At 41.2% G+C, this 23,619-nt stretch overlaps 1 protein-coding gene across 1 annotated transcript; it reads right to left on the bottom strand.

Moving 5' to 3' along the window:
* Positions 1–11,716: 11,716 nt before the first annotated feature.
* Zfp973 (zinc finger protein 973) lies at positions 11,717–22,285 on the bottom strand. The gene is made up of 4 exons (NM_001242943.2): positions 22,148–22,285; positions 14,145–14,271; positions 13,878–13,938; positions 11,717–12,725 (listed from the first exon to the last, which is right to left on the bottom strand). The coding sequence occupies exons 1-4, from the start codon at positions 22,205–22,207 to the stop codon at positions 12,017–12,019; spliced, it is 957 nt and encodes a 318-aa protein (NP_001229872.1). The 5' UTR covers positions 22,208–22,285; the 3' UTR covers positions 11,717–12,016.
* Positions 22,286–23,619: the final 1,334 nt, after the last annotated feature.

Raw genomic sequence — 23,619 nt, 5'->3', positions numbered from 1 at the left:
CTGTAGATATCTGTTAAATCCATTTGTTTCATAACTTCTGTTAGTTTCACTGGGTCCCTGTTTAGTTTCTGTATCCACGATCTGCTCATAGATCAAAGTGGGGTGTTGAAGTCTCCCACTATTATTGTGTGAGGTGCAATGTGTGCTTTAAGCTGTACTAAAGTTTCTTTAATGAATGTGGCTTCCCTTGCATTTGGAGCATAGATATTCAAAATTGAGAGTTCCTCTTGAAAGATTTTACCTTTGATGACTATAAAGTACCCCTCCTTTTCTTTTTTGATAACTTTGGGTTGGAAGTCGATTTTATTCGATATTCGAATGGCTATTCCAGCATGTTACTTCGGACAGTTTGCTTGGAAAATTGTTTTCCAGCCTTTCACTCTGGGGTAGTATCTTTTTCCCTGAGGTGGGTTTCCTGTAAGTAGCAAAATGTTGGGTCCTGTTTGTGTAGCCAGTCTGTTAGTCTATGTCTTTTTATTGGGGAATTGAGTCCATTGATATTAAGAGATATTAAGGAAAAGTAATTGTTGATTCCTATTATTTTTGTTGTTAGAGTTGGCATTCTCTTCTTGTGGCTGTCTTCTTTTAGGTTTGTTGTAAGGATACTTTCTTGCTTTTTCTAGGGCATAGATTCCATCCTTGTATTGGTTTTCTCCTGTTATTATTTTTTGAGTGCTATATTCGTGCAAAACATTTTGTGAATCTGGTTTTGTTATGGAATACTTTGGTTTCTCCATCTATGGTAAGTGAGAGTTTGGCTGGTTATAGTAACCCGGGCTGGCAGTTGTCTTCTCTTAGTGTCTGTATAACATATGTCCAGGATCTTCTAGCTTTCATAGTCTCTGGTGAAAAGTCTGCAGTAATTCTAATGGACCTGCCTTTATATGTTACTTGATCTTTTTCCATTGCTGCTTTTAATATTTTGTCTTTTTTTAGTGCATTTGTTATTTTGATTATTATGTGTCAGGAGGAATTTCTTTTCTGGTCCAGTCTATTTGGAGTTCTGTAGGCTTCTTGTATGTTCATGGGCATCTCTTTTTTAGGTATGGAAAGTTTTCTTCTATAATTTTGTTGAAGATATTTGCTCGCCTTTAAGTTGAAAATCTTCATTCTCATCTACTCCTACTATCCATAGGTTTGGTCTTCTCATTGTATCCTGGATATCCTAGATGTTTTGAGTTAGGATCTTTTTGCATTTTGCATTTCCTTTGTTGTTGTGACCATGTTCCCTAAGGAATCTTCTGCAACTGAGATTCTCTCTTCCATATCCTGTATTCTGTTGTTCTACGGTTCCTGCTTTCTTTCCTAGGGTTTCTTCTATCTCCAGAGTTGTCTCCCTTTAGGTTTCCTTTTTGTTTCTATTACCTTTTTAGATCCTGGATGGTTTTGTTCAATTCCATCTCCTGTTTGGTATTGTTTTCCTGTAAGTCTCTAAGGCATTTTTGTGTTTCCTCCTTAAGGGTTTCTAGCTGTTTACCTGTGTTTTCCTGTATTTCCTAATTAAAGTCCTCCATCATCATCATAAGAAGTGACTTTAGATCCATGTCTTGCTTTTCTGGTGTGATGGTGTATCCAAGACTTGCTATGGTGGGAGAGTTTGGTTCTGATGATGCCAAGTAACCTTGGTTTCTGTTGCTTCTGTTCTTAAGCTTGCATCCTGCCATCTGATCATCTCAAGTATTTGCTGCCCTCAATATATCTGATTGTAGCCTGTCGTTCCTACAATCCCAGTTGATTCAGGACTGGTAAGAGTCCAGCTTTCTCTGTGATCCTTTGCTTGTGGGCTCCTGTGAATCTGAGATTCTGGGTGTGTCAGACTTTTTGGCAGTCAAGCTTCCTCTGAGACCCTGAAATACTGGTGTGAACAAGCTCTTTTTATTCTAGGATCCTGTTGTCAAAGATCCTGGGCATGTTACAGTGACTGGAGGTGGTGTTTCCTTTGAGGAGCGTGGAGCTGTCTGGTCAGTGGTCCTAAGTTAGTGTGGACAGTCCTCTAGGGACCATGGGGGTGTCCGTCAACTCTGCACACAAGGTGACCAGGTACTGGCGCCAACAGGGACTTGTAACTCTGGTCAGGCAGGTTTTCTGTGTCCCTAATGCTGTCTCAGGTTCCGTGTGCGATGGATTGGAACAGAAGTTGTGTTCCACTTACCGATGGTCCTAAGATCATGAGAAGAGTCCTCTAGGGACCTTAGGGATGTCCGCCAACTCTGAGCCCAAAGTGACCCTGTGCTGGCACCGACTGGAAGGGACCATCTGGTGTAATTCTAATAGCCCTGACTCTATATGTTACTTGACCTTTGTCCCTTACTGCTTTCAATATTGTATCTTTATTTAGTTCATTTGTTGTTCTGATTATTATGTGTCAGGAGATACTTTTCTGGTCCTGTTTATTTGGAGTTCTATAGGTCCCTTGTATGTTCATGGGCATCTCTTTTTGGTTGGGGAAATTTTCTTCTATAAGTTTGTTGAAGATATTTACTGGTGCTTTGAGATGAAATTCTCCATTCTCATTTATACCTATTATCTGTAGGTTTGGTCTTCTCTTTGAGTCCTGGATTTCCTGCATGTTTTGGGTTAGGATCATTTTGCATTTTCTTTGATTGTTGTATCCATGTTCTCTATGGAATCTTCTGCACCTGGGTCTCTCCCTTCCATCTCTTGTATTGTTGCTGATGCTTGTATCTCCGGTTTCTTATTTCTTTCCCAGGGTTTCTATCTACAGAGTTGTCTCCCTTTGGGTTTTCTTTACTATTTCTACTTCCATTTTAAGATCTTGGATGGATTTGTTCAATTCTGTCACCTCTTTGGTTGTATTTTCTTGTAATTCTTTATGGGATTTTTGTCTTTCCTCTTTAAGGTCTTCTACCTGTGTAGCAGTGATTTCCTATAATTCCTTGAGGGATTCTTTGTGCTTCCTATTTAAGGGCTTCTACCTGTTTAGCGGTGTTCTCCTGAATTTCTTTAAGTGAGTTATTAATGCACTTCTGAACATCCTATACCAACATCATGAGATAAGATTTTAGATTCGAATCTTGCTTTTCAGGTGTGTTGGTGTATTTGAGACTCGTTGTGGTGGGCGTACTGGGTTCTGATGATGCCCAGTGGTCTTGGTTTCTGTTAGGAAGATTCTTTCATTTGCCTTTCGCCATCTGGTAGTCTTTGGTGTTAGATGTTCTAGCTGTCTCTGGTTGAAGCTTGTTCCTCCTGTGTTCTTTAACCCCTGTCAGCACTCCTGGAAGACTAATTCTCTCCTGTGTCCCAGTGGTCAGAACACTCTCTGCAGGCAAGCTCTCCTCTTGCAGAGAAGGTGCACAGAAGTCTGGAGCTCAGATCCACCTCCTGATTCCTGAGGTCAGAGCCCTCCCCAGAGGCCAATTCTCCTCTGGCAGTGAAGGTGTCCAGGAGTCTGGGTTCCAGCTCTGTCTTCTGGCTGAGGATGAAGGCCTGAAGGGACCCTGTCCAAGAAACTTGGTTGCTTCTGCTGCCCATGTACTCTTCTGCATAAACTGGTTTCAGTGATTCCAAAATTCTGGGTGTGCTAGGGCCTGCCTATGTCCTTTGACCCTGTTTTTGCTAGCACAAGACCCTCTGGATTTTTTGGAACTGATGTTGCGTTCCACTCACCAGTGATCTCAAGGAACTGGGTGTGCTAATGTGCCAGCCTTGTGGGGAGTCCTCTGGGGAACATAGGACCCTCCACAGAGACCGCCTCAAACACTCTTAAACAATTACTTCTGTCTCATTTATCCCTAAAAGCAATTAAACAAATCTCATAGATTTCTATTCTTTTTTCTGATTATAGCTCTGGGCAGCTTCTACTATCGACCTCTATCTCTTCTTTCTGAGCTACCTGTCTGTCTGTACTGCACCTCCAAGCTCAAACTATTTGAGACAGATAGAAATCTTTGAGAAGGGCCCATGGTAAATCCAGACCAACAAGGATGCCCGGATCAACATGGAGGATTTTGGTGAGTCCCAGCACATTCCATGAACCCAAGAATTATGCAAACCAATTCAGCTCAACTTTTGTTTTAGTTGTGAACTTGCACAACTTGGTGAGGAACTAGATGGCTCAGCAAAACCAGCAACTCCACTAAGAATCCAATTTTCCCCATCCCTTAATTTCACATCTTAGCATTGGTTTTTCATTCGAGAATCTCCAGTAAGTTTTGAATACTGCGTTTCAGCCTATAGGTGTGATGCCTTCTGTAGACTCAGTTGTTACTCTGCTCTACTATAGGATGCCACCTGTGTAAGTTCCTAGCTCAGCTTGCAAATACTTTGGAGTCTGAAATGAAAGAAAAAAAGCTTAATTTAATATGCCAAATCAGCTCATTAGATGGGACACTCCCAATCATCCACATTGCTAATAGCTCCTCTATGGCAGTCCTGAATTACTAAAATCTATAGCCCATCTCTGCGTCCCCAGAACCAATCAGAAGAGGGAACACTGGGACTACTCTTCCACAGCTCTTATGTGGCTGGTATTCTGTCTTTCCCATCTCTCAAGCCAGCATCCAATTCCTTTACTGGCATGGAGATCCTCTTTGTTCCCCTTGTCATGAATCCAAAAATCCTGCCTGTGTCTCCTCCCTAGCCATTGGCTGCCGGCACTTTACTTTCCCAGTTATAATCAGCTTGGGGCAGGGAATCTCAGTGTCTCAATTGCAAGATTATCATGAAATTTGGGAACAATTTAACATGAGTAGCATGAGAACCAATAAACAATTGGGAATAAACAGAAAAACAAGGCAAATCCAAGCACCAGGCCCTAAGTATTGCCTTTTTGTTATTACCCTCCATTTACTCATATGGTGAAAATAAGTTCAAGTTTCCAGGCATCAGGTATTGTGGAGATCCAACCTAACTTTACTCATATTTTGTTTTTGAAAACATGACTGTCTCTAACAAAGCTTTCTGCTTTTCATAGTGTGCTTCTCAAAACATAACACCTGTTCTTTACCACCAAAGAAGAAATCCAAATGATTGTTTAAACTATAATACCTATATTCTATAACAGTTGATCCAGTAAACTACATAAGCCCCTGTCTTTAAATCCTGATTGGTGTGAAAATGAAGCTGAAAGAAAGATGAAATTTCAAGACCTGTAAGTCATATAAAGTACTCAGAAATTGCTGGTTGTTTGTAAGCTTAGAGGCTCCTGGGGCTGAGAACAAAGAAAAACAAACCCGGGCATTCCTGGGAACAGCTTGACCAAAAAGATAAAGAGCAATATGAGGACATAACAGGGCTATCTGAACTGAGTCAACAACTCACAGAACCCTGACCTGCACGTATTCTTTTGCTGATGTTTGAATAAGCCAATAGTGTGTCACAATGCTGAGTTCCCCACCCCTAAGCCCTTTACCCCATAAAAAACCCCTAGCTTTCGAGCCTCGTGGTCGAATCTAGTGTCTCTTGTGTGAGATTCGTTTTTGACATGGAGCGCTGTCATTAACCTACCGCATGTGTTTACAGTAAGGAAGATTCTTGTGTTTCTTTGGGTGCACTCTCTCTCCCCAGACTAGAGCAGCAGTCCCTGAAAGGGGGTCTTACAAAGCTATAATTTTGAAGGAATGTTTCTGCCTGTCCCTCCCATATATATATGTTTCTTTCTTTTATTGTTTACTCTTTTTTTTAATACAATCCACACCTTCTACCCCTTATCTTATTCAGAGTTTCTATTCCTGCACAAACATCGTGACCAAGAAGCAAGTTGGGGAGGAAAGAATTTATTCAGCTTACACTTTCATACTGCTGTTCATCACAATGGAAGTCAGGACAGGAACTCAAGCAGGTCAGGAAGCCGGAGCTTAAGTAGAGGCCATGGAGGGATATTTATTTACTGGCTTGCTTCCCCTGGCTTGCTCAGCCTGCTCTCTTATAGAACACAAGTCTACCAGCCCAGAGATGGTCCCACCCACAAGCAGCCTTTCCCCCTTGATCACTAATTGAGAAAATGGCTGTCCTCCAAAAAAGAAAGAGCTTGGTGTGGGGGCACACACCTTTAATCCCAGCACTCAGGAAGCAGAGGCAGGTGGATTTCTGAGTTTGAGGTAAGCCTGGACTACAAAGTGAGTTCCAGGATAGCAAGCACTACACAGAGAAACCCTGTCTCAAAAAATCAAAGGGGGGGGGGGGAGAGAAAATGCCTTACAGCTGGATCACATGGAGGCATTTCCCCAACTGAAGCTCCTTTCTTTGTGATAACTCCAGCTTGTGTCAAGTTGACACCAAACTTGTCAGTACAATTGACCCCTTGTCAACTTGACACACAAATACATCACTAGTAAGCCTCAACCCTTAGTTTATTCATCCCCAAGATCTAAACAACTTTAAATGTCCCTGTCTTAGTTAGGGTTTTACTGCGGTGAACAGAAACCATGACCAAGGCAAGTCTTATAAAAAACAACATTTAATTGGGGCTGGCTTACAGGTTCAGAGGTTCTGTCCATTATCAAGGTGGGAGCATGGCAGTATCCAGGCAGGCATGGAGCAGGAGGAGCTGAGAGTTCTATGTCTTCAACCAAAGGCTGCTAGTTGAAGACTGACTTCCAGGCAACTAGGGTGAGGATCTTATACCCACACCCACAATGACAAACCCATTCCAACCAGGTCACACCTATTGCAACAAGGCCACACCTTCAGATGGTGCCACTCCCTGGTCCAAGGATATACAAACCATTACATTCCACTCCCTGGTCCCCATAGACTTGTTCAAAAACATGAGTCTATGGGGGCCATACTTAAACATAGCATAATGTAAAATGCATTTAATCCAACTTTCAAAGTCCTCATAGTCTATAGCAGTTGCAACAATGTTAAAAGTCCAAAGTTCAAGGTCTTTTCTGAGATTCATTCAACTTATCTGTAATCCCCAAATTAAGGCAGGAAACCATCTGGGCAAACTCCAAACTCTGCATCTCCATGGCTGATGTCAAAGTGGTCTTCAGATCTCCACTCCTTTTTCATCTTTGTTGACTGCAACAAACTGCTTTCTCCTGGGCTGGTTCCACTCCCTGTTAGCAGTTTTCCTCAGCATGTATCCCATGGCTCTGGCATCTTTAACATCTTTGAGTCTCCAAGGCAATTTCAATGTTACAGCTTCTTCTTTCAGTGTCTGGGATTCCACTTGATCTTTTGGACTCCTCCTAAGGGCTGGCATCACTTCTCCATCTCTGTCTCTGTAGCACTCTATGCTCAGGTTGATCCATTCCACTACAGCTGCTGTTCTTGATGATCATCCCATGGTACTGACATCTTCAATACACTGTGGTGTTCCACTCCAACTAGGCTTCACCAATAGCCTCTCATAGGCTATCTTCAGGGTGCCAAGCCTCAAATCCTTTGCATGACCCCTTCAGTCCTGGGCCATCAACTACAGCTGAGGCTTCACCTTCTCCAGTGTCCTTCCTTGGCCTCTCACAGTGCTAAGCCTCAGCTTCTCTCCATGATCCCTTCATTCCTTCACAAGCAGTACCACCTGAGTGACTCTTACACATTACCAAGTCCAGCCGCAGCATGAGGTACAATCTTGGGTATCTTAGGAACACAGCTTCTTTGTGCTCCCAGAAAACAATTTCCAGAAGATTTCACCTCAACGATGCTGACCTCTTCTTAATCACCACTAATTCCTTAGCTCCAGCTAACCAGCATCAATTTTCCCAGTAGTTCCTTCCATTCTTAACTCTAGAGTCAGTGCCACATGGCTGAAGCTGCCGAGATCTGCTGCTTACAGGAACTAGAACATGATCCCCTTGTACTATTACATTATCACTAGCTTTATGTTTTCTAAATCCTTCACTGCCTAAGCTTGGCTATCCTGGGTCTTGCTTTGTAGATTGACCTTGAATGCAGAGATCAGCATGCTTGTCTCATGGGATTAAAGGTGTGTACCACCATACCTGGATCTAATTAAGCTGGGTAGAATCTTGCCCCAAGGTCCCACTCCCTTAATCTTTTATCTCCTAGAACACAGTATTTTGCTCCGTTTCACTTCCTGGCACCCCTTTAATACTCAAACCATATATTTCAAATTTTGCCTTTCTAAGCTTTCTATACTTGTTCAAAATTCTCTTTGTGAGACTTAACCAGAGAACAGAGTCTCTGCTTGGCTTTTTTGAAACTTCCTATGTCAATGCAATTAATGCAATTAATCCAAGTCGCTTCACCTTAGCCTCAGGCAGACATTTCAGACAAGGGTAAAAAGTAGCCACATTCTTCACCAAAATACCACAAAAACAGCCTTTATGTCACATTCTGAAATTCTTCTCCTTTGAAATCTGTTGGGACAGGTCAACACAGTTCAAATCACTCCCAGCAACAAAGTCTTTCATCTTCCTACTAGGATGACCCATTAAGCTCCATTTAAAGCATTCCACTGCTTCCCAAATCCAAAGTCCAAAATCCACATTCTTTCAAATAAAAGCATGGTCAGGCCTATCACAGCATTACCCCACTCCTGGTACCAACTTCTGTCTTAGTTAGGGTTTTACTGCTGTGAACAGATACCATGACCAAGGCAAGTCTAACAAAAAACATTTAATCGGGGCTTGCTTACAGGTTTAGAGGTTCAGTCCATTTTCAAGGTGGGAGCATGGCAGTATCCAGGCAGGCATGGCACAGGAGGAGCTGAGAGTTCTATGTCTTCATCCAAAGACTGCTAGTGGAAGACTGACATCCAGGCAACTAGGGTGAGGATCTTATACCCACACCCGCAGTGACACACCCATTCCAACCAGGTCACACCTATTCCACCAAGGCCACACCTTCAGATGGTGCCACTCCCTGGTCCAAGGATATACAAACCATCACAGTCCCATAGTCTTTACATATTAAAAGTTCAATCCTTTTAAAATATTCAATATCCTTTAAAATCCAAACTCTTTTACAATTAAAAGTCTCTTAACTGTGGAATCCACTAAAATATTTTCTTCCTTCAAAGGGAAAAATATGAGGGCACAGTCACAATCAAAAGAAAAATTAAATTCCAACTGTCCAATGTCTGGGATCCAACTCATGATCTTCTGGGCTCCTCCAAGGGCTTGGGTCACTTCTCCAGCCCTGTCCTTTGTAGCACACAGCTTGTCCTCTAGACTCCAGATGCCTATACTTTACTGCTGCTGCTGTTCTTGGTCATTCATGGTCCTGGCTTCTCCAAACACTGCATGACACCACAGTCCTGGGTCATCAATTGCATCTGAGGCTGCACCTTCACCAATGGCCTTCCATGGCCTCTCATAGTGCTGAGCCTCAGCTGCTCTGTCTGATCCCTTCATGCCAGCAAAACCAGTACCACCTGGGTAACTCTTACACGTTACCAAGTCCAGCCATAGCACAAGGTAAACCTTGGCTATCTCTGGAACACAGCCTCTGTGCTCTCGGCAAACACTTCCGAGAAGATGTCAGCCCAATGATGCTGGTCTCTTCTTAATTACTGCTAATTTCTCAGCTCCAGCAAACCAGCATCAATAGTCCCAATAATGCCAAGTTTTCACTCTAGTAGTTCTGGTATCTTGTTAATCACAGCTGATTCTTCAGCCCTAGCTAGTCAGAACCCAGAATCTTCACAATCCAAAATAGCAATGGCACTGAAAAGAGTCTTTAATTTTCCCTCTGAAATTTCACAAGCCAGGCCTCCATCTTCTGCACTGTTCTCAACATTATCTTCCAAGCTCCTACACAACATCCCACAGAGTTCTGAAAACTGAATGTGTCCTTTGGCCCAAAGTTCCAAAGTCCTTCCACAGTCCTCCCAAAACATGGTCAGGTTGTCACAGGAATACCCACTCCTCATACCAATTTGTCTTAGTCAGGGTTTCTATTCCTTCACAAACATGATGAGCAAGAAGCAGAGGGGAGGAAAGGGTTTCTTCAGCTTACACTTTCCAAATTGCTGTTGATCACCAAAGGATGTCAGGACTGTAACTCAAGCAATACAGTAAGAAACACCCCTGTATCCTCTTGAATCCTTTGTATGATTATTTTCATGATGAAGAATTAGTAATGTTTAAAGGCTTCCCCATATTTAATGCATTCATAGGGTTTCTCTTTCATAATGATAAAGATTTGAGAATCTGAAAAGGTTTCACCATATTATATTCCTAAATTTCTTGGCAGTATGGATTGTTTCATTGTGAAGACTCTAGAAATATTCAAAAAGCTTCACCATATTAACTACTCTCACAGGATTTTGTCTACATTATGATTTCTTTTGTGTCATTGAATATGATTGACATGTGAAGGCAATACCACATGGCTTGCAGACATAGGGTTTCTTACCTCTATGTCTTCTTTTATGTATTTGAAGATTTTAATGTACAAGGCTTTGTACCTTTAATAACTTTCATAGGGTTTCTCTCAAGTGTGTCTTCCTTTATTTACTTAGAGAATACTGTGACTTATAAAACATTTACCACATTGCTTATATTCATAGGGTTTCTATCCAGTGTGTATACTTTTGTGTTAGGAGATGACTCTTTATAACTGCTTTACCTAATTAGTGATATTCAGAGGATTTTTCTCCACTACATGTTCTTTATGGATTTGAAGATGATTGTGATGTAGAAGGGTTTCAGGACATTGCTGATATTCATAGGTTTTCTCTCCAGTACGTGTTTCCTTATATATTTTGAGGCCACTGTTTTGTGAAAAAAGGTGTAAAAGCACATTGCTAACATTCAAAAATCTCTCTCCTATACGTGTTGTTTTATGATTTTGTTGATGACTGCTTTTTGAAAAAGTTTAACCACATTGGTTAAAGTCAAAGCATTTCTCTCAAGTATATATTCTTTTATGTATGTAAAGACTATTGGTTTTTGAAAAAGCTTTACCATGTTGGTTACATTTAAAAGGTTCCTCTCTGGTATGTGTTCATTTATATACATGGAGATCAATGCTTGCTGCAAAGACTTTATAACATTAGATGCCTTCATAGACTTTCTCTTCTGTATGATCTTTTGTCTTTGGAGGTCACTCCTTCCTGCAAAGGCTTTACCACATTGGTTAAATACATAGGGTTTTTCAGCTGTATGTATTCGATGATATTCAAGACCACTGCTTCCTGCAAAGGGTTTACTACCTTGGTTCCATTCATGGGGTGTTTCTCCTGTATGTGATCTTTTATGACATTGGAGACCACTGCTTCCTGCAAAGGCTTAACCACACTAGTTACATTCATAGGGTCTCTCTCCTGTACGTGTTCGCTTATATATCTGGAGAGTACTGCTTTCTGCAAAGCTTTACCACATTGTTTACATTCATAGGGTTTATCTCCTGTATGTCTTCGCTTATGTATTTGAAGGTCAACACTTCTTATAAAAACTTTACCACATTGCTTACATTCACAGGGTTTCTCTCATGTATGTCTTCGCTTATGTATTAGAAGGTCACCACTTCTTTTAAAAGCTTTACCACATTGTTTACATTCTTATGGTTTCTCTCCTGTATGTGTTCGCTTATGTATTTGGAGAGTACTGCTATGTGCAAAGGCTATACCACATTGTTTACATTCATAGGGTTTCTCTCCTGTATGTGTTCGCTTATGGATTTGGAGAGTACTGCTATGTGCAAAGGCTTTACCACATTGTTTACATTCATAGGTTTTCTCTCCTGTATGTGTTCGTTCATGTATTCGGAGAGCAATGCATTGTACAAAGGCTTTACCACATTGGTTACATTCAAAGGGTTTCTCTCCTGTATGTGTTCGCTCATGTACTTGGAGAGTACCACTTTGTGCAAAGGCTTTACCACATTGTTTACATTCATAGGGTTTCTCTCCTGTATGTGTTCGCTTATGGATTTGGAGTTCTCCCCTTTTTACAAAAGCTTTATCACACTGTTTACATTCATAGGGTTTCTCTCCTGTATGTGTTCGCTTATGGATTTGGAGAGTACTGCTATGTGCAAAGGCTTTACCACATTGCTTACATTCACAGGGTTTCTCTCCAGTATGTGTTCGCTTATGGATTTGGAGAGTACCGCTTTGTGCAAAGGCTTTACCACATTGCTTACATTAATAGGGTTTCTCTCCTGTATGTGTTCGCTTATGGATTTGGAGAGTACCGCTTTGTGCAAAGGCTTTACCACATTGCTTACATTCATAGGGTTTCTCTCCTGTATGTGTTCCCTTATGGATTTGGAGTTCTCCCCTTCTTACAAAAGCTTTATCACATTGTTTACATTCATAGGGTTTCTCTCCTGTATGTGTTTGCTTATGGGTTTGGAGAGTACTGCTTCGTGCAAAGGCTTTACCACATTGTTTACATTCATAGGGTTTCTCTCCTGTATGTGTTTGCTTATGGATTCCGAGATGACTGCTTTGTGTAAAGGCTTTACCACATTGCTTACATTCATAGGGTTTCTCTCCTGTATGTATTCGTTTATGTATTTGGAGTTCACTCATTTTTGCAAAGGCTTTAACACAGTGGTTACATTCATATGGTTTCTCTCCTGTATGTTTTCGCTTATGGATTTGGAGAGTACTGCTTTCTGCAAAGGCTTTACCACAGTGGTTACATTCATAGGGATTCTCTCCTGAATGTGTTCGTTTAAGTCTTTGGAGGACACTCCTTGTTCCAAAGTCTTTACCACATTGGTTACACTCATAGTGTTTCTCTCCATTGTGTATTCTTACATGCCTTTGACTACGACTCTGATATGCAAAGGCTTTACCACATGGAATAAACTCAGAGTGTTGCTCTGCAGAAGAACGTCTTTCATGCCTGCAAATACAATTGGCACATGTGAAATTGTTCTCGCATTGATTATACTGATGAGTCTTTTTATCTGTATGAATTCTTTTAAAAATTGGCTTCATTCAAATGAGCAATCTAATGTTAATGTAATATGCCTTTGTTTGCATTCAAAGGTGTTCTCCTCATTATGGATTGTTTTACATCTTTGAGGATAAATGAAATGGGAACAGTATTGATTATCTGGCTCACATTTATAGCATACTTTTTGTATAAAAGGTTATTCACATATTTGAAAAAAAAGGAAGAACTCAAAGTCTTTGCACACTGATTGCATTCACAAATTTTGTTATCATGAGAGTAATACTACATTTGGAACGTGAACAAACGCAAACAGAATATAATTTCTACTACCCTAATTCTCATTATGATTTTCAGCAGTTTGAGTTGGTAAATGTCCCCAATAATGTTGGGAAACTAAGTACTTATAAACTTACATCACATTTAGAATGTCACTCAAAGTATGTTATACTGCATATCCTCTTGTTGTTCTGAAAAATTGAAAGGTATGTGGCATCTTTCAATACCCCTATGCTCACAAGGGCTGTATCCATAGTAACGTATGACAACCATATTAAAAGAGAATAACAAGTGTAAAGGTTCCATATTACATTCACACACGTGACTTTTTTCCTCATAGAGATGTAGTATAGCGATTAAGGTTTTTCCACCAAACCATTTTTGAATCTTATGAACTGTCCATCTCACTAAATTTAGCAATGATATTACAAGTATATCATTGAGCTCAGATATACTATGGATTATTTGCTTATTACTAGGTTTTAGACATATACTTGTCACCTAATCACTGTGTGTTCCTTTTGCAATAGCTAAGCGATATGAGACTGAAGACAATCGCACTTGTACAGCATGGCTCTACTAGGCTTGATTTAAACAGTAACATACCTGTTAAGCCATTATTTCTCTGTCTTTGAACTAATGGAAAGTCTTGCAAACAATAATTACATATCTGCCATAGACATATATGATTTTATGAAATTCAATAAACATCCATAACTGAAAGCAGTGCTTATTGTACCCTATTGGTTTTCTTTACTACTTGTAGCACACGTTAAACTTTCTTCATAGGCATTTTCTCATCAGCTTGCAGAGGAAAATTACCTTCCAAGACTTCTAGAAGTTTGGAAATGGTCTTCAATTGTATGTTCTTCCCAACTGTAACCTAAACACAGTACCAGAGAAAGTATGTTACATTATTGGCAATTAGGCAACATTTAAGTTACTAACTCCATTGAACTTTAAAACCATGAGTGATTTATTCACCATATTCTTCCTCATTCTCAATTAAAATTACAAAACAAAAAACAATAACAAAGAAACAGTTGTGCATACATGTTATAAAGTAAAAAAAAAAAAATCCAATATTACCTATAGCTGTGAGATTCCTATAGGTCTCTACCATCACACCTTTGTAGAGACTCTTCTGAGAAGCATCCAGCAAAGCCCACTCTTCCTGAGTGAAGTTCACATGCACGTCATCATAGGTGAGTAAATCCTGTAGGATTTGATAAGTGTGCACAAAGCAAAATATACAGACAACAGTGTAAAGGTTTATTTCAAAATGAATATTCGCTGACTGCCAGGCCTACCCACATAGTACTTTTTATCCAGTCTTTCACAGTTGGACAACAAAAACTTAAGTAAATAAATGATCTCTGGGAACCTGATGCCTTAGTTTTAAGATGTTCTGTATGGAACCATGTAGAATGCTGGTAGACATTATTGTTATTGAGATCAAATATGCAAGAGTTCCCTTAAAACTGCAGTTTCCTCTCACCTATCCATGTCACAAAAGACCATTTCCATCTCCCCTTCCCTTCTTGTCACATGTTTCCTTCCCTTCTTAGCCCCCAAGTATGGACAGACACCCCCTTCTCAACCATAGCCAATTCTCCCAAAGACCAAGCAGTCTGTCTAAAGAACAAGCCCACTATCTGTTTTCCTAGACAGAACAGTCTCATAGTAGCCCACAGAACTGCCACACAATATCAGGGAAAGCTTCCTCTGCCAATTTCCATGTGACCAATTTTCAACTTTTCTTCAATAACTAAGGCAACTACACCAAGAACAATGTGAACCTGACTAATATTACCTGTGCTAGTATGTGTATAGAAATAAAATAAAATCATATTTCCTGACTCCAATAAAAATAACTCAGTCACCCCTAAACTGTTATAAATCTGACCCAACAGTTACTACTCATCCCTCTTCCAAACAGAGAGGCCTCATGCTCCAGAGTTCTGTCATTGTAGATGATCAGAAAGTTGAGCTATTGCTCTATAGCTGTTCATGACCCTTTGTACTTTCAGGCTAAACCAGGCCCACGGGAGCCCATATACAAAACAATGCTGAATGATAACTTAATGTCTGCTTCCTGCCATATGCATTATGCTCCAATCTGTCCTATCCACCCACCCAGCACCATCAACACCTGAGAAACTTCTGCATGTCAGAAGCTCCTTTTGTAACAAGAATTGAAGTTCTGTGAATCATGCCATTTTGATAACAGGGAATAGCAAGATAAAAGGAATCTAATCAAATATTTCTGAAGGATGATCGCTGACAGCTCTTTACTACTACCTTCTAAACTATTTATAAAACTAGTCACACAAAACTGAATACAGAAGGGTCATGAATTCTAGAAATCAAACCATTACTTTTCCAATGTTGTCCTATGGCACACCAAAGGCAATGCCTGTATATGCACACTGCAGAGTGACATTTAAGTTCCATACCTTGCCACTCCCAGGGCTACCAAGCTACCCCCACCCCTGTAAATCCACACTCAGGAAGAGTCAAAGGACAAGGGCCTCTGTTATGATCACTACATGTACCAACAGAACCACACTCTGACCCACAGTCCATTTAGAACCAGCAGATCGGACTCAAATAGCTCTGCAGACTTGCTTCTCCTGTACTGTCAATGGAGATTACTATAATAACCAGGGGATGGCTTGTGGTCTTCCAGGCAGCTTGTAACACATGCATCTGAGGAGAATCCTGTAGAGAATCTGCAAGCTACCTTCCCCTAGTGTTCCTGATTGTTAGTCCTGCCCATAGTCCCTCATTAGCATGGAAAAGTCAGCTGGGCCTCAGGGCAACAGCAGCTCCTTCCACTGTGGGATCACAGAGCAAAAGATTTAGACAGCTAAAACCTTCCAAGCTAGGCTGTTACACCCTACATGCAGACATGGCCCTAGTCTGGAAAATTTACATTTATAAGAATGTTCTAGTCCTGGAGACCAAGTAATTTCCACTTAAAGGCCCAAGGTCCTTTCTTTATATATTCAATTATGCATGCAATACCCACTACAGCCACCTCTACTTCTTACTGGGGAAGTCCTGCAGCCAACCTGCAATCAAATTCATACATTGACAATAATTTAAAAGTGAATGTGACTATGACTTTTAAAACTAGAAGCAGTTATTGGGCGAGAAAAAGGAAGAAAAAGAAGAAATAAAATGTAAGGACATCACTGCTCCTAAGTATGGTGGAGGAGAAAGTATATTATACACAAAAGAGTGAACATAGCCAGACCCAATTATACCTGGGATAGTATAGAGTAGACATGACCTGGGACCTTGTGGAGAGAGGAAGGAGGGCAGAAGCAAGAGCCAGATCAAGATGATTAATGATAGATGAAAAGCCCAGTTCCTAAATGATTGGATTGCATAAGGAATGGCAGCTGGGAGATTGGCAGTCCTATTGCTGGGGTAGATGGCGAGGTATGCCAGCAATATGGTGTCACAACGAGGGCCTGTGATCTCATTTGACATTGCCCTAATCTGAAAAATGCCTGAAGATGACCAGTATGGAATTTAACTGATTGTGCAAAATTGATTACTCGACTCCTCACAGTGAATGTCAACTACTGCCAAAGCAGAAAGGCCTCACCTACCTTATTCCTCCTCCTTTTCTGTGCTGCAAGTATACCAGCTTCAAAGTTGGTCAGTGAACTCAACCTTATATCTGTCCCTCTTTATTTGTAATCCCCTAATTTGTAACCCTGTAACCCAGGGAGGTTAGACAACACTCATTCCCTGGTGTCTTTTGTCTCACTGATCAGTCAGAACCCAGCTTGACAGGAGTTGTAGGACTGTTTTCCAAGCCCTGGGCAGCAGAGGGAGGATTAGGAGTTCAAAGCAAGTCTTAACTGCATGGCATAAAGAAAGTAGGAGCTACAGGAGATGTTTCTCTAAACAGACAGATATGAAATCTCTTTAAAAACAGGAATGAAATTCTTAATTTTGGGGCAATATTGGAGAACAGAAACACTTAAGAGATCACCCATGGATAGTGAAAATGAAATTTAAAATCTAATACCAAAAATGAACTTTTTAAAAAGAAAAAAATAAATGAAAAAATATATTACTGTACTGATTTGAAAAAGATCATGCCCTTCCTGGTAGAAGGAATGGCAATAATAAGATAGTGTTTGACCTTGCCCCTATGATCTTTGTTAACTACTGAGATCTATAATGTGCCACACACAGCTACAGCTACTGGCACGTGTTTATATTTCTGAGATCACTTAAATATGTCACCAAGGTTTGCACATATCTTATAATACAGATCATAAAATGGGAATTCATCACTCACTGGCTCAAGCTAACCTGCCCAAAATAAACACCCACCAATCTAGTTTTACTAATAACCATTCTCTGTTGTAAACTTCTCTCTCAATTTATGATTTGATTTTTTGTGTGAACTTGTAGTGTACTCAGTAACATGTGATCAGGTATTCTGAAAGATTTATAAGTACAGAGGACAAGGAGATATGGAAAAGAGAAAGGAGAAGTTTTTTTGCCTTTCCCCACTTAGGATCTTTTCGCTTTTCCTCTTAGATAGCTTTCATAGGTAACTTTTGACAACTTAGTAAAAACTCCATAACCACTTCTTTGAGTGTCTCATTTTCTTCCTGTGACTTCTGACCTGCAGGCTAAAAGTTAGAGACCAGCAGTTCCTTCTGAGATAGAGCAAAGGCCACACTGCTTAATCCTCTGCTGTTAGGCTACAGGTGTTAATCACCGAAGCCATGTCTTCTACCCTCAGAAAGAGCAAGGAAGGTTTTAGGTTCAGGTGCTCAAAGCAAGGCTTAACTACATGGCATAAGGAAAGCCTGAGCTACCAATGTTGCTGTAAACAGTAAGATATGTAATCTCTTTAAAAATAGGAATTAAATTATTGATTTCTGGGAAATATTGGAGAATAGGAAGAAGTAAGAGGTCAGAGCACCTATACATAAAGAAAATAAAAATTTAAAAAATAATACCAAATATTGGCTTTTTAAAAAGATAAATATAATTGAAAAATATGTCACTATACTGATTTGAAAAAGATCAGGCCTATCTTGGTAGAAGGAAAGGCATTTATGAGATAGTGTTTGACCTTGTCCCTAAGTGCTTTGTTAACTACTAAGATCTATAATCTAACACACACAGCTACAGCGAATGGCATGTGTTTTACATTTCTGAGCTCAATTAAATTTGTCAACAAGGATTGCACAAATCTACATAATTCAGATCCTAAAATGGGAATTCCTTACCCACTGGCTCAAGCTAACCTGATCAAATAAAACACCCTTCAATCTAGGTTTACTAAATTACATCCATACATGGATACAGTCTGTAAAATTACAAAATCATTCTCAGTCCTTGAATCAGGTCCTTCTCCATAACAGTGACCCCTGCAGCACACTCCCTTTTCCTTTGGTCTGTGACCTAGCTCTTGTCAGCACTCTTTTACCTGACAGTGTACACAGTAAGCTGTTCCTCTGGTTCTCATCCTGCCAAGTATATTTCTCCACACAAGCCCCTGACACAAAGGTTTTGACAAGATGCAGTCTTATAATAAAGTTACTCAGAGGACACAGCTGGGACCAAAAGGAGAGAGTAGGTCCACAAAGGACCTCACAGATGTCCCCATCTGTCTGGCTGATGCTGACAATCCAGCCTCTGGGAAGAGATATTACACAATCATCCTTTGCTAAGATGCTTGCTCCTCCTCTTTGTGGGAGATGACATTGCACTTACCATGTCTGAAGTTCTAAGTTTGCCTGAGCTAACCTCACAGCAACCAGCAAAAATAAGAACCGGTTCCACAGAAACACTGAGATCAGCTGAGTTACACAGAGGAACATGCAGGCTTAGTACCTGGAAGAGTCACCTCCTCTTCTGACTGGCAGCTCCATGTGGAGGCTCTAATTCGCTATTGAGTCTTGAGTGAAGTGAACACCAGGCTTAGGGTTAGAGTGTGCTGTAGAGATGCAGCCAAGTGGTTCCAGTCTGGGCCAATCCTTTTCCAGATCTGCAGATTTGCAGTTCAGTAGCACCAGTGTGTCTCCTCCAATACTCTGTTCTCTCGCAAGCCCTTGGGAGAGGCTAAGATTCCTGATCCTTGCTGCCTAAGTGCCTGCCTCTCCCCTTTCTGGGCAGTGCCCCTGGGTTCACTGCTTTGAAAGTTTGGAGTTTGCCTGAGCTCCAATTCCAGCGCTCAGGAGGCAATTCCCCTTCTTCCTCCTGGAATCAAGGTGGATAGCTTACATTTCCCCATCAATCAGCTGAAATTGGAGTTACCAAACTGTCCACAGGTGGTCAGTGCCCAAATATTAGTAACTGAAGAGAGATTTTAGGACATAAGATTTTGTGTTGTGGGTTCAGGCTGGGTCCAGGTAAACTGCAAGTACTTTCACCCAATGGCTATGAGCGAAGGCTCAGAGCAATTAGGACACATGTCAGACACTGTGGAGCACTCTTGTTAATCAGCACATTGTCCTCAGTGGGTTGTCAAAACAAACATAATAACAACAAACCCACACCTATATTGGGAAAATATAACACTGTACTGATATGAAAAAGATCAGACCTTTCTTAGTTGAAGGAATGATATTAATAAGATAGTGTTTGACCTTGTTCCTATGTGCTTTGTTAACTACTGAGATCTATAATCTGACACACACAGCTCCAGCTAATGGCATGTGTTTTCCATTTTTGATACATTCTATCTATATAGTACAGATCCTAAAAGAGAAATTCATTATCACTGGCTCAAGCTAACCTGCACAAACTAAGCACCCACCAATCTAGTTTTATTTAATCACATGCATTATTTAATACATTTCACGAAATTACAAAAGTATTCATCCTGCCTGACTCTCATCCTTCACTGGAATGGTGACACCTGGAGCAGATTCCCTTAAGCTTTCGTCTATAATCTAGCTATCTCCTGCCCTACTTCACCTGACAGAGATAACAGTAAACCATTGCTCCTGTTCTCTACTGAAGGTAGAAGAAATGAACAGTTCATTATATGACTCAAATGAGCTATTATAAAACACTATTTTGCTACATTCTTTAACTCAAAAATTTAGGAATTTATATCAAGAGGAAAGCAAGGTCATTGCTCTGGGGAGCAGCAGACCAGGATCAAGGCTACCTGAGTCAACATAGCTTGTCTTAGAAACATCTCTATGAGGGGAAGACGAGACAGCTCTCCCAGAATTAACATGTCATCCCAGAAAGAAATCGCTTCATATACAACTAAAATATTAATTGGGAAAAATTTCTTAATGACAGCATGGATTCAGCTGCGGCTAATGCTCAAACACCAGGCAGCCAAAGACAGGTTTTGAATTCCACATATGCTCTCATCCATAAGTTTCTTTCCTGTTCAGTCCCCAGGTTATTTTGAACAATTTAAATATGGACTAGAGATTACAAATCCTACTTGAGACAGCTAGGAGATTTACACAGCAAAGACCCCCAGAATCACTTATTAAGTGCCTCAGAGCCCTGAAATAGCAAGCCATTTTCCAGTGATGGGTTTCTGAGTTGGAGTTCCCAGGAGATAAGAAAAATAGCAAAAGTAGAAGGTAGAATTTACAACAGCTGCAGTGGGAAGAGCTTACACAAGCTATGTCTTATGCCAAGTAAACTTTTTAAGAGTAGCATCTTGTATCCTACTTACAGGGATAAGTGGAAAGAAATGGAGACCTCTATGAAGTCTGCAGAAACTAGCATACACTGGGAAAAACTCAGGAGAAGTCTAATAAAACAACCCTGCACAAGGGAACTGCCAAGTATCTGAAGAAAAACATTACTGACCAAGCCCCCAGTGGACTTGGGGACCCTACTCAGTGCAGGGAGGGACAGAATTATGGCATAGCACAGCAGAGACGGAGGTGGAGTTGACTGGCACAGCAGAAGCAGGTTTGCAACTTCCCCTCCTTGCCTGCATTTTTTTGTATTTGCTGGAACCCTCGCACCAAGGCTGGCCAGAAATTTCCGCGGAAAACCTTTGGTACCCAGGCCCATACGATACTAGGGCTACTGAGCTTCCCACACCCCTATTAATCCACACTCAGGAAGAGTCAAAGGACAAGGGCCTCTGCTATGATCACCACATGGACCAACAGAACCACGGTCCTTGGTACCAGCAGATCTGACTCTAATAGCTCTGCAAACTTGCTCCTTCTGGCCTGGCAAAGGAGACACTTTACAATCACCATGACATGGCTTTTGGCCTTCTTCACAGTTTGCAACAGATGGCTCTGAAGAGACTCCCATAAAGAACCGCATAGTACCTTCCACTAGGGTTCCTGATAGAGAGGCATGGACAGAGTCCCTCATTAGCCTGGAAAACACAGCTGGGACTCAGACAACAGCAGCTCCTCCACTGTAAGATCACAGAGCAAATAATTCAGACAGCTGAAGCTTTCCTGGCTCAGCAAATCTGCCACAGTTGCAGACAGAGCCCTAGTCCGGGAAATTTAAATTCGATAGACTATTCCAGTCTCCCAGAGCACTTATTTTCCTTTTTAAAGTCACAGAGCCTTTCTTTGCAATTAAAGAACATTATTAAATTATACAGGCAATGTCCAGTGCAGCCATCTCTGCTTCATACTTGGGAAGCCCTGCAGCCAAACTGCAATCAAATTCACACAGTAACAAAAATTAAAAAGAAAACCTCCCGCCAGAAGGCCATCCTGTACTCCAGCCCCGGACCTGACCAAGGACTCTCGCTCGCGTGGGAAGCATTCAGCGAACCCTCTCCCAGACTTCTCCTCCTTTTGGCCCCGAAGCCTAGTTCCACCCCGGGGACCCCATTCTGTCCTAAGCTCTTCCCTGGTATCCCGCGTGGGATGCTGGAGGCTGGGAACCTGGTGCCTAGAGCTGCCCTTGTCCACCACCCACCGAGTTGGGTCCGTGCCTTCCCACGGCCAGACAGCCACCCGGGGCCATGTGGAAAGCGTCCTGCAGTCCTCCTGCTCCTGCCTGCCCAGGGCAATGGAACTCTGGCCAGAAGCGAGTTCTCTCCCACTCCCCTCTTTTCCCCACACCGACGGCACCGCAGGAGATGACCTGGCACTTACCATGTTTGGAGTTCTGAGCTTGACTAACCTCCTCTCACAACACCCAGTAGAGTCACGCATAACACATCACACAGAAACTCTCATGACTGCTGAGTTACAGAAAGGAGCTTGCAAGCTTGACCCGGAAGAACCGCCTCCTCTTCTGACTGGCAGGTCCATGTGGAGGTTCTGATTGGCTATTGAGTCTTGAGTGACATGAGCACCACCCTTAGGGTTAGAGTGTGTTAAAGAGACACAGCATAGAGGTTCCAGCTTTGGCCAAAAGTTTTCCAGATCTGTAGACTTGAAGTTCATTAGCACAAGAACCTCTCGTCCAATTGCTTACCGGTCTGTCCTCCCATCAAGCCCCTGGGAGAACGTAAGACTTCACATCCCTGCTATTCAACTGCCTGCTTCTACCCCCATGTGGGCAGTAACACTATGCTCACTGCTTTGCAAATTTGGAGCTTGCTTGAGCTCCAATCACAGCACTCAGAAGGTATTTCCACTTCTTCCTCCTGGATTCAAGTTGGATGGCTCTCACAGTCAACAAATCAGATTAGCTTCAAAAGATTTTGCAATGCATTTCTTCAAGTGTGGGAGCATTGAGATTTTACTCAGGGAATCTAGACACATTTACACATAGGTTTGCCAACTCCTATGAATATCAAGTTAAATCCTTTTCTGAAGATGGTCAAATGTAAAAACTGAGATATTGAAGGGCATTCTTACCTCATAGTCATCCACAATCATCCATAAATTATAAAAATGTAGGATATAAATGCATCTAGAAAGTACATCTTGTAGTACAGGTCTTAGCTGTAAATCAAGGGACAGCTGAGAACTCATAATTTGAACTCCACGAAAGTGGGAGCTTGCAATATGGGCGTGGTCAGAAGATGTTAAAGCCTGAAAATGCACCCAAGTGTCACACCTCTTCCAAAAAGGCAGACCTGTGTTCCTTCCCAAACTGTTCCACAAACTAGGAAACATGTATTCAAACTTATGAGTCTACGGGAGCCATATTAAATTAACTACCATCTGTCTCCTCAAACGTGAAAACACCTGTTTATCTAACATGACTCTACCATATCCTAAAGAGAGACTATTATGCTTTCAACATACAATGTCACAAAAGAAGCCTTACCAGAAAGAATCAGAGCATTATAAACAATAAACAGAACAAACAAGACCAAAATTCAACAGGGAATCCATCAAAACTAATAGTTTCTTGTTCAGCAACTTGAGATTATGATGAAATTGCATAAGTCACAAGGTCTTAGGTATTCCCACCCTTTTAGTTCTGTCACCTGAAGCACACACAGCTTTGTTTCCTCAAAGTCACTATCTTCTTTCAGCTTTCCTCAAAGCTGGTGTTTGTATCTCAAATCTATAATGTATAGCACTCTCTCTTATTTTATTGAAAGTAGGTTAGTGGGCTACAGGGATCATTCAGTTGTTGTTAAGAGCACTGCTCAAACCCATTTCACTTC

Source organism: Mus musculus, chromosome 2, assembly GCF_000001635.26.
Source record: "Mus musculus strain C57BL/6J chromosome 2, GRCm38.p6 C57BL/6J".
Lineage (NCBI taxonomy): Eukaryota > Metazoa > Chordata > Mammalia > Rodentia > Muridae > Mus > Mus musculus.
The sequence above is the reverse complement of the archived record's forward strand: the minus strand, read 5'-3'. Positions and strand labels throughout refer to the sequence as shown.

What these genes read in the sequence shown, in the direction of transcription:
- Zfp973 (NM_001242943.2), bottom strand. Translation starts at nt 22,207, where the DNA reads ATGCGTGACTCTACTGGGTGTTGTGAGAGGAGGTTAGTCAAGCTCAGA. An exon ending in TAGGAATCTCACAGCTATAG is followed by an intron (nt 13,939 to 14,144) that starts GTAATATTGGAT and finishes TACTGTGTTTAG; the next exon opens with GTTACAGTTGGGAAGAACAT. An exon ending in ACTTCTAGAAGTCTTGGAAG is followed by an intron (nt 12,726 to 13,877) that starts GTAATTTTCCTC and finishes TTGTATTTGCAG; the next exon opens with GCATGAAAGACGTTCTTCTG.